The sequence below is a fragment of the Myiozetetes cayanensis genome, unplaced genomic scaffold, assembly GCF_022539395.1.
Source record: "Myiozetetes cayanensis isolate MyiCay16 unplaced genomic scaffold, myiCay2020 scf33, whole genome shotgun sequence".
NCBI lineage: Eukaryota > Metazoa > Chordata > Aves > Passeriformes > Tyrannidae > Myiozetetes > Myiozetetes cayanensis.
Genome location: NW_026087555.1, coordinates 3,638,670 through 3,654,079, shown reverse-complemented (window position 1 = coordinate 3,654,079; position 15,410 = coordinate 3,638,670). Strand labels below are relative to the sequence as shown.

General features: G+C 38.8%; 1 protein-coding gene across 8 annotated transcripts in view; it reads left to right on the top strand.

Moving 5' to 3' along the window:
• The window catches only part of PTPN13 (protein tyrosine phosphatase non-receptor type 13), a 125,129-nt gene that overhangs the window by 88,665 nt on the left and 21,054 nt on the right, over window positions 1-15,410 (top strand). For 7 of the 8 annotated variants that reach the window (XM_050327365.1, XM_050327367.1, XM_050327368.1 and 4 more), the window contains 11 exons: window positions 979-1,141; window positions 5,182-5,605; window positions 5,773-5,870; window positions 7,556-7,612; window positions 8,097-8,189; window positions 9,434-9,541; window positions 10,181-10,312; window positions 10,558-11,024; window positions 11,972-12,115; window positions 13,787-13,880; window positions 14,656-14,741. In XM_050327365.1, coding sequence (XP_050183322.1) covers window positions 979-1,141; window positions 5,182-5,605; window positions 5,773-5,870; window positions 7,556-7,612; window positions 8,097-8,189; window positions 9,434-9,541; window positions 10,181-10,312; window positions 10,558-11,024; window positions 11,972-12,115; window positions 13,787-13,880; window positions 14,656-14,741 — 1,866 coding nt within the window. The remainder of the gene's footprint in view (window positions 1-978; window positions 1,142-5,181; window positions 5,606-5,772; window positions 5,871-7,555; window positions 7,613-8,096; window positions 8,190-9,433; window positions 9,542-10,180; window positions 10,313-10,557; window positions 11,025-11,971; window positions 12,116-13,786; window positions 13,881-14,655; window positions 14,742-15,410) is intronic. The other variant, XM_050327366.1, reaches the window with a different exon arrangement.

The window sequence follows — 15,410 nt, the reverse complement described above, 5'->3', positions numbered from 1 at the left end:
CATTCCATGCTGCTGAGATTCCAGCCTCAGAAGAGAGTTTAACACCCGTGTTTCGGGAAATCTGTATTGATGTGAAATGTGGCTTCCCTGCCTTCTAAGGAAAGAGCTGTTACAAGGATAGATCAACGGCTACTCTAAGCTTAGGGAGAAGCTTTGCCCCTTTACTGCATTTCTGGGCAATCTGCCCATGCTGCTGAGTGAGGCATGGATAGTGAAGGAGCACCAAACTGAGAATCCTGCATGAGAGGACTGGATACTGGAAAAAGCCACTGCTCAGGATAAGCAGGAGATGTACCTGTGATGCTTTTAAGTTGTTATATTTCCAGGAGTACTTAAGCTAAATGATAACAGATAGCAGGGGCTGACACTTGATCTGGACAATACCAGCCAACTTCAGTGGATGCATCATAATCTGATGATCATGTGTCGGTTTTTAATGAGGCATTGAGCTTCAAATGCTTACCTTTTTATAGGTATTGAAAACAGTACTTCTAATTCAGTCTTACATCTTGTTGAAAAGCCTGTTTCATATGATTTTAACTAGAATTGAAAAAGTTTAAAAATTACTAAAAAAATAAATTCAAGACGTGGAACATTAACTGATAGATTTCATAATTAGATGAGTGTCTAGTTCTTTTTCTCTTGAGGCAGCAACCCATGTGACTTCTTCAGGGGCTTTTGAAAATCCCATCCTGCAAGATGTAATGGTGCTGGTTGTCACTACTCAGCACCAACAGTAACAGAGACAGATTAAATAATTATAAAGCACCATCTCAGCTAGCCCAGAAGTAGCTTTAAAGAGATACTTTGTAAATCTCAAATTACTTTCGACTCCTGTTTTAACAGAAATATCTCCCATCAGTGCATCATTTGCTTCAGGAAAGTTTGAATGCTGTAAATGTGCACAAGCAAACACAAAATTCTGTGTAGGCTAAAAGAAATAATTGTCTTCAACTTTTTTCTTTCTCCATTGTGTAGAAGAAGAAAATAACTTTGCAGAACATATCAGATGGTATCAAGCATGCCTTTCAGACTGACAATAGTAAGACTTGCCAGTACCTTTTGCATCTCTGCTCTTCCCAGCATAAGTTCCAGCTACAGATGAGAACAAGGCAGAGCAACCAAGACACTCAGGACATTGGTAAGGACTGTAATACTGTGTTGGTCTTTAATAGCAATCTATATGTATTTTTGTAAGGAGGAAAGCTGAACTTAGCTTCAGTAATTCTGAGTGCTACATATGTGTAGCTCTACATTTGGAGAATTTATACTATGGAGAGACTCTACTAGCTAAGTTTGAGATTTTGTTTAGGGGGAGTTGGGAAAGGAGTTGGGAGAACATGGAAAAGTTGGCACAACAGCTCCTCTAAACTAAAAGGAATCTAAAAATAGCTCACTAGTAGTACTTTCCCCTTTGATTAATGGCCTTTTTTTCCGAAATAACTTCAAGATATTTCAATAACAGGACTTTTACCTTTAGCTTAATGTGAAATGAATTGGTTTGATAGTGTGGAGTTATGGATAAAATGGTGTGATCCTGGTAGGGCAGATAAAATTGGAAGCATTTCATGATGTTGCATCTCTAAGCTGTGGGTATAGCTGTCTTTATTCCACTTAATGTTTTGTGGACCTACTAAGGAACAGCATTGATACTCGTCAGTTTCCTTCATAATTTTCACTTTCCCCATAATTTGTGAGTATAATAGAAAATGTAAAGACATTCTTTTTAGATAGAAAATATTAATTAGAGAATGTAGTGATTGAAAAAAACAACAACGCTGTACTAATTTCTTCACTGTTTGGAGCAGAGCTCACTTGGCTGGCTGGCCTTCAGCGTGGTCTGGAAGTGCTGTTTTGGTCAGTCTGCCTGCTCATTCTTTCTTTGTTCCCTGTTTTTATCTATCTGCATTCCAGTTGCTGTTAATCCAGACTTGCACCAGTGTAGCTGGGATGGAGTTTGACCCCATTGATGCAGATATTGCCATCTCTAATTTAAAAAAAAAAAAAAAAAGAAAAGAAAAACAGAGAAGGGATGGGTGGGGGAAAAGGCATGTGGCAGCTATGCAGCCCTTTTCTTGTTCTGTTTGGCTCAGCCAACTTCAGGCTGGGAAATAGACCAAGTGACTTAAAGTCGTTGTACTGTTCTCTGATTTAGTGTTTGCTTATCCTAAATTGCAGGGAAAGGCTTTCTTAGCTAGGCAGACTTGGTTGCTCTTAACAGATGTTATGCTGTGGGAGTCTGGAAAACAGTAGTTTGCCTCTGTGCAGGTGCATATCAGCTAGAATTCAAAGGTCTCAAATTCCACCAATCATTCATAATCAGAAGCAAAAAAATCAGCATTATGGTTAATTCCATTACACTGGTTATTAAAAGTAAAAACAACTAAACCAAAAAATTTGCTTTTGTCATAACTTTATTGATCTAAGTTGATTAGCCATGTTTCTCTTTCCTGCATATGAATGTGCATATAGCAATAGAGATACTAGAATAGTATCTTAAAAAACAGATAGTATGAGAAAACAGTGATGAAGCAGCTGGTCAAAATAGTGTATTAATTGTAAATACTGCTTTTCTTTTGTTAGAGAAGTGAAATCCCAGGCAGGATTTGGGAAGCATTATTCCTAGCCTGTAGAAGCATCAATTGTTTTGTTTTTTTATTTACAGAGCCCTTAATATGTCAGTAAAAGCTGGTGATAGGAAGCACTAAGCAAAACAGTAGAGAAAAGGGCAGATGACAATTATATTAACCCAAGGCTGATCACCACAGGAAGTATATGTTTTGAAGGTTCCTTACTTAAGGACTAATTCTGGGTTAACAGCACAGTGAACACAGGCATGTGCCTTGCAGAGGTGGAGGAGCAAACTACAGAAGATAATTGTTCTTTGAAAGATCATTTAGAAATACAGTATTGCAATGTATTGCAAGACTCACTCTGATTTCAGTCAATGAATGGGAAAAATATTTTGAGACAAGGAGGAAGGCCTGGCATGCCTAGTGACAGTGAACAAATTTTCATGGAACATAACTAAGGATGGAGGCATAAGGCCTTTATAGCCCCTGCGGGGAACATGACATATTTTTCACTTGTTGCACAATGTCTTCGGTGACCTGGGGGGAAACCATTTTAGTACATATAAATATAATAGCAAGACTTAGACCTGGAAAATAGAAGGAAAATGCCTCTTGAATAATCCTTTTACATGAATAGAAGGAGATGAGACACAGGATTAAAAAAAAAAAAAAAAAATGCTAGCAGTTTTATGGTACGTAAGAAATAAGATGAACTACTGCATGAGGAATGGGTTTGCACAACTTCTGTGGCCATACAGTGAACAGAATCAAGCACTGAGTTTTAAGATGAGTGTTTTGGTTCCAGAAAGGATATATGGAAAACCACAAAAATAAAGTGAGGGTTAAGTCAACCTTATGGAAGGTAGTTTTGAGCACATAAAAATTTTCGGTTATGAGGTTGGCAGAAGCTGTGAAAGGCCTAATGTCTGTATAGATAATGATGTGAAAGTATTCATCTGAAATCCACAGAAATTCTGTTTGATGTTCACAGAGGGTAAATACAATGTTAAGAGATCTTAGGATATTTTATTAAGGTACTCTTCCCCAGGATGGGAACACAGCAAGAGCAGGTGTTATTAATACTTTCTACCTGAGTCAGAAAACTGGAATTCGTGGATTTCTGGTTTGATTGGCGAAAATCATTCTTCTGTAGCTGGTGTAGTCTGGTGGCTGTGGCTAGAGGAGGTGTCTGGTGTGGATAAAAAAGTGGCAGTTGTGTACTAATTCACCTTTAAAATGGAGAAAAGCATACCTTCCACAACTATATCTGCTCAATCTGTATGCCTGGTACTAGTTACTGTTAATTCTTGCCCTAGCTATAGGAGGAAGGAATGTCTTTTGGAATAGCAGGGCTAAGGTTGCATTGGCCAAATGCACTCTTTCCTGAATGACAGAGTATTTACCATTAAAGCTGATGGAGGATGTGTACCAAAAGTAATATTTTCTTTTTAAGTTTCAGTGCAGCTACCTAGAGCAGCTTATTTCAGAAATGTATGTACAGTTTAAGGAAAATACTGGTTAATCCTAAATCAGAAACAGGTATGCAGCTGGGAATTGCTTTTCCTCAGACTTCCTTGTGAACTGGTTCCAAGACATCAGTGAAGTTTATGAAGGGTTCAGGTGGCCTGATTTCCTTTAAAGTGTCTAACCAGCCAACAAGTTGCCACAGGTTATCAAGTTTCTGTGTGAGAGCCAAGCCACAGGAACTTAACTGCTAGCCTTAGGAGGCAGTTAGGATAATAGAAATGAGCCTGCTCAGCTTTGCTCTGAATTAAGATGGGGGTTAGGCAGTTGTATTATCTTTCATTCACTTTCAGCTAAGACCATCCACTCAGACAGTTCCCATGGCTCAGCTGATGGTAATTTAATTACAGTCCCAAACCTGTCTCTCTCTACTGCTTAAGGGAATCCTTGTTAATGAGTCGAAAAGTCTGGCAAAGCCCTGTCAGAACTTTGTTCTGTTACTAGAAGGCTTAGGATGTTTCTGGCAGGGAGGTCCTCAAGTGCACCTGAGTGAAGTGATGCTCTTTAACCAGGCATGGTTAAGGACCCCATGACCTTGCAGCTGTGCTGTAAATATGTAGGGACTCATGAAGAAAGCTAAGCAATGAATAGATGGAAGTTTGGTGGGATGTGATACTGTGGAGATGGGGGAGCCCTATTTGTTCAAATTCTGGAGAAGACTTATATGAACAGGTTAAAGGAAGTATAGTCTTCTTGGCCTGAGGGTATTATTTGTTTTGCAGAAAGAGATCATGTGCCTGTGTACAGGCCACAGCAGTTGAACAGGGAATGTGAGTCTAATAAAGAAATAAATGCTAATAAAGGGATAAATATCCTACTATTCTGTGTTTTTGGACTTCAGTACAGTAGACAATCAGGTTAGTGTAGTGTCATGAACTCCAAACTTTGCTTCCTGAGCAAACTACGTGGCAGGTGTTTATATATATCTGATCATGATCTGTACTTCTAAGCATCTAGGGAAAGATGTGTTTTGTGTGAGTTGGTTGTTTAAAAAGCATGCTTTACACAAGGAGGTCACACTAGCTCTACTGAATAAAAAATTGATTGGGTTTTGGTTTTGATTTTTTGTTTTCAATTTCCACAGAAAGGGCTTCATTTAGGAGCCTAAACCTTCACGCGGACTCTGTCAAAGGTTTCAACATGGGACGAGCCATCAGTACTGGCAGCCTGGCCAGCAGCACTTTGAACCGCCTCGCTGTTCGACCCCTGTCTGTTCAAGCAGAGGTTCTGAAGAGACTGTCCTGCTCTGAGCTCTCACTCTTCCAGCCACTTCCTGGCTCTTCAAGGGACAAAAATGAGAAGAGTCCATGGGAGGAAAGACCCAGAGTTATGAGCAAGTCATTTCACGATCTGAGTCAGAGTCACATATCTGTTTACCCCCCAAAGAAAAATATTATTACTGCTTTGGACTCTTCCCCTAAAAAAATAGAAGATATAATGGGAAGAGTCTTTCAGCAAATGCCAAAATTTGATACTGGATCAGCAGCAGGAGCACTAAAACCGAGCAAGTAAGCGTCTCTCTGACCGCCCTGCAGTATCTTTGTGTACAGTCAATGTACATTTTGCATCAGTTTTGATTTATTATTCATACCATTATTTTATTACATTGATCCTTCCCTCTCCCAACTTCCTCTTCCCTCTGTCTGGTTCCCCTTCTCTCCTTCTCCCCTTTAAGTTCAAAATCTCATGCAGGTTTAAGTAGAAGCCCTGAAAGAAAGAAAAATGAATCAGACTCATCATCCATTGAAGATACCGGTCAAGCCTATGTTGTAGGTCAGCATGCAAAAAATAATACTACTGTATTTACTAACTAACCTCTAAAATTGCTTTGGGTGTAATGCTTTGGTATATTTATTAACCAATGGTAATACTTTGATTTGAAAATGGGAACAGAGTATCACATGTTAAAGCAATCCAGGCCAATTGCCTGTTTTTCCTGTGTAATTGTTCCTGTGAATCAAAAAAATCCTCCTTTGGTCAACACCAGTCTGTACACAGGTGTGCAAAGTATTGGTACTTAACAGTAAATGCCATTACAGAAAACATCTTCCATTCTGGCACTTCAAGGTACCATTTGGTTGTATGGATCTTTTAATAATTTGCTCGTCTTCACAGTCTGCTTGTCAAGCTTGAACATTGTTAGTGTTCTCTGTGGAAAGGATGTAGGGAGTGAATTTTTTTGAAGTGACTCAGTTCAGCTGCAAGCTGGATGTTGGCTAGTACCTCTGAGCAGTAAATGCACAGGGGTTTTGTTTGTGTTTTTTTTTGTTCAGATCTAATGAATTAGGTGCAATTTTTTTGCAGTGCATTGGGTGTTGTACAAAAACACTTTTGTAGTGATGTAAGCCAGATGTACTTATCTTGTTTTCTTGGTGATGGTTGGAGTGCACACAGGTAGTCTTATTAGGCAGTAAAGATACAGAGTTCACATTAAAAAAAGAAAAAGAAAAAGATTCAGAGCAGCTAAGTGGATTTAAAACTAATATGTTGGCTTATTGAACATTATTTTTAATATCTGTGTGTCATCGTTTGCATGATTCTAGAAAGATCCCTGTTAGAACAATAGAAACTGCAATGACTGAAATATTTGCAGGCTTATCTTGCTATTCTACTTTGCTGTAGTTAAAGAACAGGAAAAGAGGTTTATGGGAATGGTGGTCATTATAAACAAACTCAAAAAAAAAAAGCAAACAAAGCAGAACCACATCTGCCCCCACTGCCCTTTAAACCAGAACTGACTTGGGAACCATGTTTTTTCAGTACTGAGAGCATAAACTGCTGAAGAGTGAGATGAGGCATGCAGTTTCTGTAGTGACTGGTTGCTTTTAGTTTTACAATTAATGTTAGCATGTGCTTACCCATAATCTTCTGGGCAGCAGTTCTAATAAGGATATTAGCTACATCTCAGAAAGTCCTGCTGAATCACACTGTCTGTGCTGGGGGACATGTATTCGTTGCGTGATGAAACTCATCAGATGAAACTTTAGGGTTCATAGGTTTGGAAAAGGCCAAGACTACTTTCCTAAATTGCTTGAATCACCTTATCTCATTTGCTTTCATAACTTGGTATATTTATTATTACAAAATCTTACAAGACACCTGTTGTGTTGGTTTATTAGGTTCAGCAACACTGTTAGAAAATTCAGTTTTTGACTTCATTGCTTAAAGTTCCATTAATTTTTATCTGAAGTTAATCACGGTTGTAAAGGCCAAACCTCTGTCCTTCCTGTAATTCATTGCCTTTGCATGAGCTACCACCTATCTGAACCTTGAACTACAACTGAAGTACATGAGTAATTTGGATTTGCTAATGCAAAACTACTTTTATGTTTATTTATTTTTCAATTAAGTAATCTGGTACTGTGAGCAAACCCATCTGTACTGTACAAGTCTGTAATACTTCTTAGTAGCTTTTGTATTTAAAAAAAAATTGGTAACAGTGTCCATTCATGTCACAGGTGTTAGCATGAATACTTCAGAAAGTCTTCTGTCATCAGCAACGTTAAAAGAGAGTGGTAAGTGGATGAGTAATATGCCTGTAGAATTAATTCATTCAGTTTGTTTGTCACTTGTAAAATGCTTCACTGTTCCACGTGTCCTGTTTCTTCTTTTACCCATGTGTCTGCCTCCTCCCAACCTGAGCAGAACACATAAACACAGATCTAAGCACTTTGCTGAACTGAGAATAATAAATTTGAAGATTCTAGGACTCAGTTGTATTGTCACTTCATAAGACTATGCCAGGTGCTTTTCTTAGAAGAAATAAAAAATTTTAACTGCTGAAGGTGGGAGTGAGTTATAAGGGTGGTTGAAGTTTTTTTTCTGTATTTGGACATGGAAGATGAAAATTGGACCCATTAGATGAAAGTTGGACCCACTAGATCAAAACAGCTTTTCAGGTTATCGGAGAAGTAATCTTTTTTAATGGAAAAGAACTTCAAGGCAAACCTGAAGGGAAGCATTTAGCTAGTGTCTGATCACAAAATGTTGGCTTTACAGTTGACTCTCTGCAAACAACACAAAACAGAGTTGCCACACCAGAGAGAGAGATCACTTTGGTGAACTTGAAAAAGGATGAAAAATTTGGCTTAGGTAAGTGGCTTTAAAATTGTTGTTGATGTGTATTTCTTGAAGCCAAAAACAAAATAAAATTTTTCTGGTCTGTATTTAAATATTTATTGTGGGATTGAGGAAAGCATGCAGACAGTAGCTGGATTTTGAAGCAATTTAACATGCTGAAGCCTGGACTTTTTTTAATGGTTCTTGCTACTGATTTGTTTAGTGATGTTAAGCAATTTTGTTTCTCAGTTTTTCCATATTGTAAATGTAGGATAATACTTATATTGTGAAATAGTTATCCTAAAAGTTAACCTTTAAAGTTTATCTCTGTGTTCAAAATCAAATTTTGTCTATGTGGACACCTCACAGCTGTGACAGCTGAACAAAAAAAATGACATAATAAAACCGTTATGAGCTAATTGTGGAGTGTTTCTTACTCCTATAGTATCAGATAGAACACGAATTTGAGTTTTCCCTGTATGAGTAATGAAAAATTTGGTGTCAGTATTGTGCTTTAGGAAGGCTCTCTAAAGTATCCTTAAGGGCATTGTTCTGTCTGTCATTCAAAATAGGTCTGCAGTATAAATTTGAAGAGGGGAAAAAGGCCTACAAGACGGTAATACTTTAGTGTTTCCACTGCTCAGTAACTTAAGAGTTGACTGAAAAGTGAAGAAATTTAGAAGAAATGCACTGTTTCTCTTCTTTCTTCCCCATGCAAAATTTGTGGTACTTTGCTGTTTTAGCTGAACTAGAGAAGACTTGATTTTTATTTTTTTTTTCATCTTGAACTTCCTGGTAGAATAAGCAGAAATAAATGAGAAGCCTCAAAAGAAAACAGGGCGTTGAAAAACTCAGATCTTAAGACCAGGGTCAAACATTTATGTGAAACATCTAACAGTGGAGAAAACCAGAAATTTTTAAGTGATAGAAAATAAATTAATAAATTTCATCTGGTCAGTGAATGTGCATTTCATATCATCTGATTGTAGATGTATCTCTTGCCAGAGTTGTTTTCTGTAGCCTTTGCTGGAGTGTCCTGGGCAACGAGGTAGACAAAGTCTGAATCAATTGCTCAAAACAGAGTATGCAATAAAGCTTAATTAAAAGGCTTTGTTGTTTACTTTTGTGTAGATTGAAATTTGAGATATATTGTTTTGTTTTACTTTACATGTAGTAGAACGACTGAGTTTTTGTCTGCTCTGAAATATGGACTTGTATTGTTTTGAGCTACATTGTGATCACTGACATTTTTGCCTGCTTTGGGCCTTTTTTCCTAGGCTTTCAGATAGTCGGTGGAGAGAAGACAGGGAAACTTGATCTGGGAATTTTTATTCATTCAGTTATTCCTGGAGGGCCAGCTGATTTGGAAGGATCTCTAAAACCAGGTGAATACTGTAAATAGCAAACGGTGTACACATGTAGCAAAAGGCCAAACACCTATGTATCAATTCCACCTATGGCTGTGGGTGCCACAGTCCCTTACAATGTTGATCTTCAGTTATCTTCCAGATAATTTCTGAAAAACTAATCATACCTCTTTGTTAAGCTATAAAAAAACCCAAAAAACATTCAAATGTAAGTAAAAATGATAAAGCTTGAAGTAACAGAAAATTAAACTTATATATAAATGTAAGGGCTTTATTTTCTATTGTCTCTGTTGCAGATGCTTTGTAAATTAAAATTTTTAAAACTCAGTATTCATACTTTGATTTTGGAAATCGTGAATGTAACAATATACTATACCCATAAGTACAATGGGGGAGGAGAAGGAAAAGGTAGAAATCGTAATAGGGAAAGGTTTAACTGGTTTAAAAACAGGAAATATTCATGGCCAGTTCTTGTTGTTTGGTTTGGGGTTTGGTGCCTTTTTCTAATTATCAGAGTTCCCTATTCCAGCATCACTTGAATTTTAGTAATTTTTAATCTGTGCACTGTGTACAGGTTTTCAGACCTGTACTGCACATTCTCACTGATGGATAAAAATGTAGATGTTAGATTGTATCTGAACAAACCCTTTTGTGCAGGACACCGACTAATATCCATAAACAGCACGAGTTTAGAAGGTGTCAGCCACCATACAGCACTGGAAATTCTGGAGAACGCACCTGAAGATGTGACGCTTGTTATCTCTCAGCCCAAGGACAAGCTATCCAAAGGTACAGAACTGCAGTCACTTTTGTAAGCAAGCTAGTCTGTGCTTGAAATTGTGTTCTGAGGCAGAACGAGGAAGTGTGTTGTGGTAACCTTTGGTGAGGACACACCAGTTGCAGCATAAACAGAAAGTGTTCTGCATAATATGAACAGGTAAAACCTTATGTGATTGTAAGCTGAGAAATTCGTGTCATGCAGCAGATAAGATGGTACCAGCTCCTGATGACTGTCTTGTCTCCTGGTTTTTCAGCATCATCTAACAGTGCTCATATCAGTAATGGAACCAGGGGTTATTTGAGGAGGCCATCATCAGTGCAGGACAATGAGGCAGAGTCCTCTTCCGAAGAACACAGCCGGTCCCGTGGTCACCAGAGGCCTGTTTCAGGGAGTTTGTCTGGCTTGTCAGGAGGCAAGCGAGATGGAAGCATGAGCTCCCAGGATTCCAGAACAGAGAGTGCCAGCCTGTCTCAGAGCCAGCCAACCAGCTTTTTTGGCAAACATGCAAGTGGCAGAGCCCAGCAGGATTCTCAGTTTTACAGTGACTTCCAGTCTGGAGTTTCTAAAATGAATGAGAAGAGAAGATCCTCATTGGACAATACTCGAATGAAAAATAAAAGGCCTGGGGTAGTGGAGCCTGTGGAATATTCTGACCGAGGGGATTCTGACATGGATGAAGCAACTTACTCTGGCAGTCAGGAGCAACAGCCAGCTAAAAAGGCATAGTGGATTTCATATGCATATTTCCCATCCGGATGGTAGGAGTAGTGAAATAGCTGTCTCTGGGTGTCAGTAAGGTGAAAGGATGTGGGGGAAGAACAGCCTAACCTAACGTGCAGCAAATGCTAATAGCTAATTTCTGATAGCTTGGTGATTTTGTTCTAAATAAATGGAGAAAATCACTTCAGTAACTTGAAACAGCTTTCCAGCTCTCCCCTGCCACAAGATGGGCATGTCTTAATAGAGGCAGACTGTACTTTCAGATTAACATACAGGGCACTTGTTGAGGCTGTAGGAAACTTCCTTTCAATTTTATGCGTTTGTCCAATATGATCATAATCTAGTGACGGTCCCTAGAGGTAAGTTTATTCACCTGGCAGATAAATTAAATTTTTCCTTATTAAAGTAGGAGTGATGCATCTGGAGTGGGTAGCAGTAGAACTCATTATCTTTTGGGATTGATCTAATCTGTGGAAAACTACTTGTGTAGTAAAGTTCAGCAGGCAGCCATGCTCTGAGCAGAGACAGCCTGCTGCTTCACCTTTCCAAAAATGCACAGTGGAAAGTACTGCTAATTAATTTTCAACTTATAGTGATTCCTCTTTTCAGCTGATGGAGGTTATGCAAGTAAGTTGAAGCAGCTCCTGCAAATTAATCCAACAGACTCTAGGCTTCTGTAATACTGAAATACTGTAGCTTTGGTGTTCTGTGACCAAGTCACTTTGACAATAAAGACTTGGTTGCTAAATGCCAAGAATATTTCTGTGCTAGTGACCCTTAAGAGCCTTACTAATTGGTACTTTGCCAGTGGACTCCTTCTGGCTATGTCTGACTCAAAACCCCACCCCTTAGGGTCTTAGCTGTAAACATCTGTTCTAATGGCAAATCATTGTCTCTTTTTGTTTTGTTTGTTTCTTTTTCTTTTTCCTTTTTTTTTCTCTATAAAGGAATCTTTCTCTGCGAATACAGCAAACAAAGTGAATTCTAAAACGGTTACTGCAGCACTTCTTAAACCTGGAGATATCTTTGAGGTTGAACTAGCCAAAAAAGATAACGGCTTGGGAATAAGTGTCACGGTACTGTTTGACAAGGTTTTTAGATGTTTTCTCTTTTTCTCTACTCCCAGCAACCCATTAAATTGCTAAATTACAAGGAAGCAAAATACTTTCTAGAATCACTGTTCAGTATATAGTTTTACTGATGTGTGATTAATCTTACCAAAGCTGAAAAGTAATACTTTTTTTATATCTCTTTTCTTGTCATCTGCCCTTTAAGTAATTCTTGTTTTTTGTTCTATGGTGGAGCCCCAAAGTCATTATAGACTCTTATCACAGATGCTGCTTTGTGAGTACAAAAAGAAAGATGATCTTTGCCCCTTGCTACCTAATATTGTGGCAAATTTACAAGGAAAGAAATGAACCCCTCCCTGACTGGCATCGCAGGCAGTGGAAGCGGTAGTGTCATTTAAGAGCATCCGTGCACACTCACATGCATATCCCATGTTTAGTGTTCTCCCTCTGCTGGATAAAAGGCAGAAAGCAAAAAGCTACTCAAATCCAAATGAGACCTGACTGACACTGCTTTCTTGCAACACGACACAAAAATATGTCTTTAATGACTAATTTCTCTTCAGGCTATAAGATTTTGAATGTGGTTTCATGTTTAGAGCCTGTCATACTGCAGAGTGGCACTTCGGGGAAGAAGAGAATAATTTATATATCTGAAATGCACACATTTTCTGCTACTTTTGGTCTTGTATTGAAAAATACATCTTGGTGTTTTAATATTCAACTATTTTCACTGGTTGATTGGTCACTAGACTGTTCAAGGTCATGTGTTGTCAAGCTTATAACTTGAGACAGTTAGAGGAACAAAGGTTTGTCAGGAATTCATTATTGAGCAGCATCAGGCTGCTGTGTGCATTGGATTTGTAGTAGATGTTAGAAGATACCAGCTGATGCAAAGATTTCCCTTTAAAGAGTGACCAAGTGGTATCTTTATGGACCTTTGATTTTTCAGCCTCCATTCTGCCTCTACACTGCTATCCGGTACAGTGGTGATGAGGAGAGGTGTGCAATCAACTGTTTTAAGTTTTCACATGTTTCACTGTGTGCTTTGGGAGTGAACATTAATACACTGTTGGTCTCCCTCTTCCTTCCAAGTTTGTGGAACAGCAGTGAACCAGAATCACACAGCGTTTTGGGATGGAAGGGACATTAAAAGATATCTAGTCCAACCCCCTGCAATCAGCAGAAAGGCTAAGGCCCTCCAGAAACACTGTCAGTTCAGTCTGAGCATATTTTTTCAGCTTAGACCTTCAAACTTGTCTGAGCTAGGAGAAAGCAGCACTCCTTAGTTTCCTGTTACATCAGAGAAGTTGTGTTAGAGTAGGACACTGCATGGGTGTGCATCTTCTGCTTTGGCATGCTGCGCTCCTGCACATCTCTGAGCTTTGGTATGCATGCAAGCATGTAAAGTCTGATATAATGCAGACATATTTCTGCTGAAGGACATTTGTTTGTGTTGGATGCATTTGCACTGTCATGCACTGTTTTTACAATCTTCCCACCCCAGCTTCATTTATAGTACATTGCATGACTGCAAAGAACAGGCTTGGTGTAACATTTTTGTTTTGATAGTTCACCTGGCTTTTCTACATGCCAGTAGTCCAAATGCTTCCAAAGTACAGTTTTCCTTGTGTTTAATTACTAAGTATTCTAACTACCAAAAGACTAACAATCGTATTTTTACTTTCTGTTTAGGGTGGTGTAAATACTAGCATAAGGCATGGTGGTATTTATGTGAAAGCGATTATTCCCAAGGGAGCCGCTGAAGCAGATGGCAGAATAGAAAAAGGTAATATTTCCATTCTTTCACTTGGGACTCTTAATGTGAAAAAAGGGCAGAGAACTGTCGGTGGTGGATTTGACAGTAACCTGTGGCCTAGAAACAAGCCCTCTTGTTTGCCTCCTATCGTTATACCTTTTTCACTGGGAAGAAGAACTGTTCTTCCAAGCTACTGCACTTGTCATTTTAAATATTAACAATTCTGCAGGTGAAGATTAAAAAAATAGCATAGAAGAAGTGCAGAACCAACAGTGCTGAGACTGTTGTGGGGAAAAATAGGAGACAGGCTGTGGGATTTTTATTTTCTAAAGCAGCTTATGTTAACAGAGAATGCTTCTCTGTTCTAGCCATAGAGAGAGAAGGCTTTGTATTATTGGTGACCTTCTTGCTTAGCTTGCCTGGCAACTGAATACAGAAAATGCTGTAATTGTTATGAGTCGTCTTGTTTGTAAGCCAGGTCACATTCTTTACTGAAGTGAGGATTCTCACTGTAGACTTAAAATTTGTTTCTAATAAAGAATCTGAGCTTTGTTGGTTAACACTAGTTTTGACATGGGATTATTCCATAGAATCATAGAATCATTTAGATTGCAAAAGACCTTGGAGTTCAACCATATAGTTTGTTTGCAGAGTTCTCTTCTTGACTCAGAGTATGGAGAGGAGGGAGAATTTACGTAAATAACCATCCTTGTTAGCTAAGATTTGAAGCTTTCTGTGCATCATAGATGTTTTATAGGTGATGTTCTGCCTACTTTTTCTTAAATTATTAATCAATCATTTGTAGGTGACCGCGTGCTCTCTGTCAATGGGATTAGTTTGGAAGGTGCTACCCATAAGCAAGCTGTTGAAACTCTGAGAAACACTGGACAGGTAAGTGGCTACTGGTCCTACTCCTATCTGTAGTAAACCAGTTCTTAATGAATGAAAAGAGACTGGAAATTCTCTCAAAAAGAGACTGGAATTCTTCCCAGTGTGGTGGTTACTTTAGCTGTGCTTTCTTAGACTCCCTGGCTTCCTGGCCCTCAGGTCTTGCTTCCCACCCTAGTGAAGTTCTGCCTCTGTGTACAGGTGAAGTCTGTATAGAATTGGTTTCTCCTAGTTCATGGGTTCCATAGGAAGGAAGCCCAGGTGCACAAGTTGGAAAGCAGGTGTAGCAGCATACTACAGGTCTGCATCACTGAGAAGATAAGGGCCTCCATATATGCAGCTGTGTTTGCATGCTATGTTGCTAGATTTACTTGAGTCTTGGTCTTCTTGGGTAGCACTTGATTCTGTCAGTGGTGTGTCCTCATTTAATAGTGCTATTTATGGTGGCTGCTTCATATGTGGAGGTGTGTGCACACCTGAAAATAGCCAATGAATGTACACATTGAGAACTGCTAAGGACTACTATTTGTGTTCACTTTGTAAAATGCTTTTAACTTTATTCCCTGTGCAAATGTGAAAATGACTCTATCTTTGGCACTTCTTAACACTCTCACAGCTTTGTTGGAAGAAAACTCTTTCTTGCTCTGTGTTGGCAAGTATCTTGCAAATCCA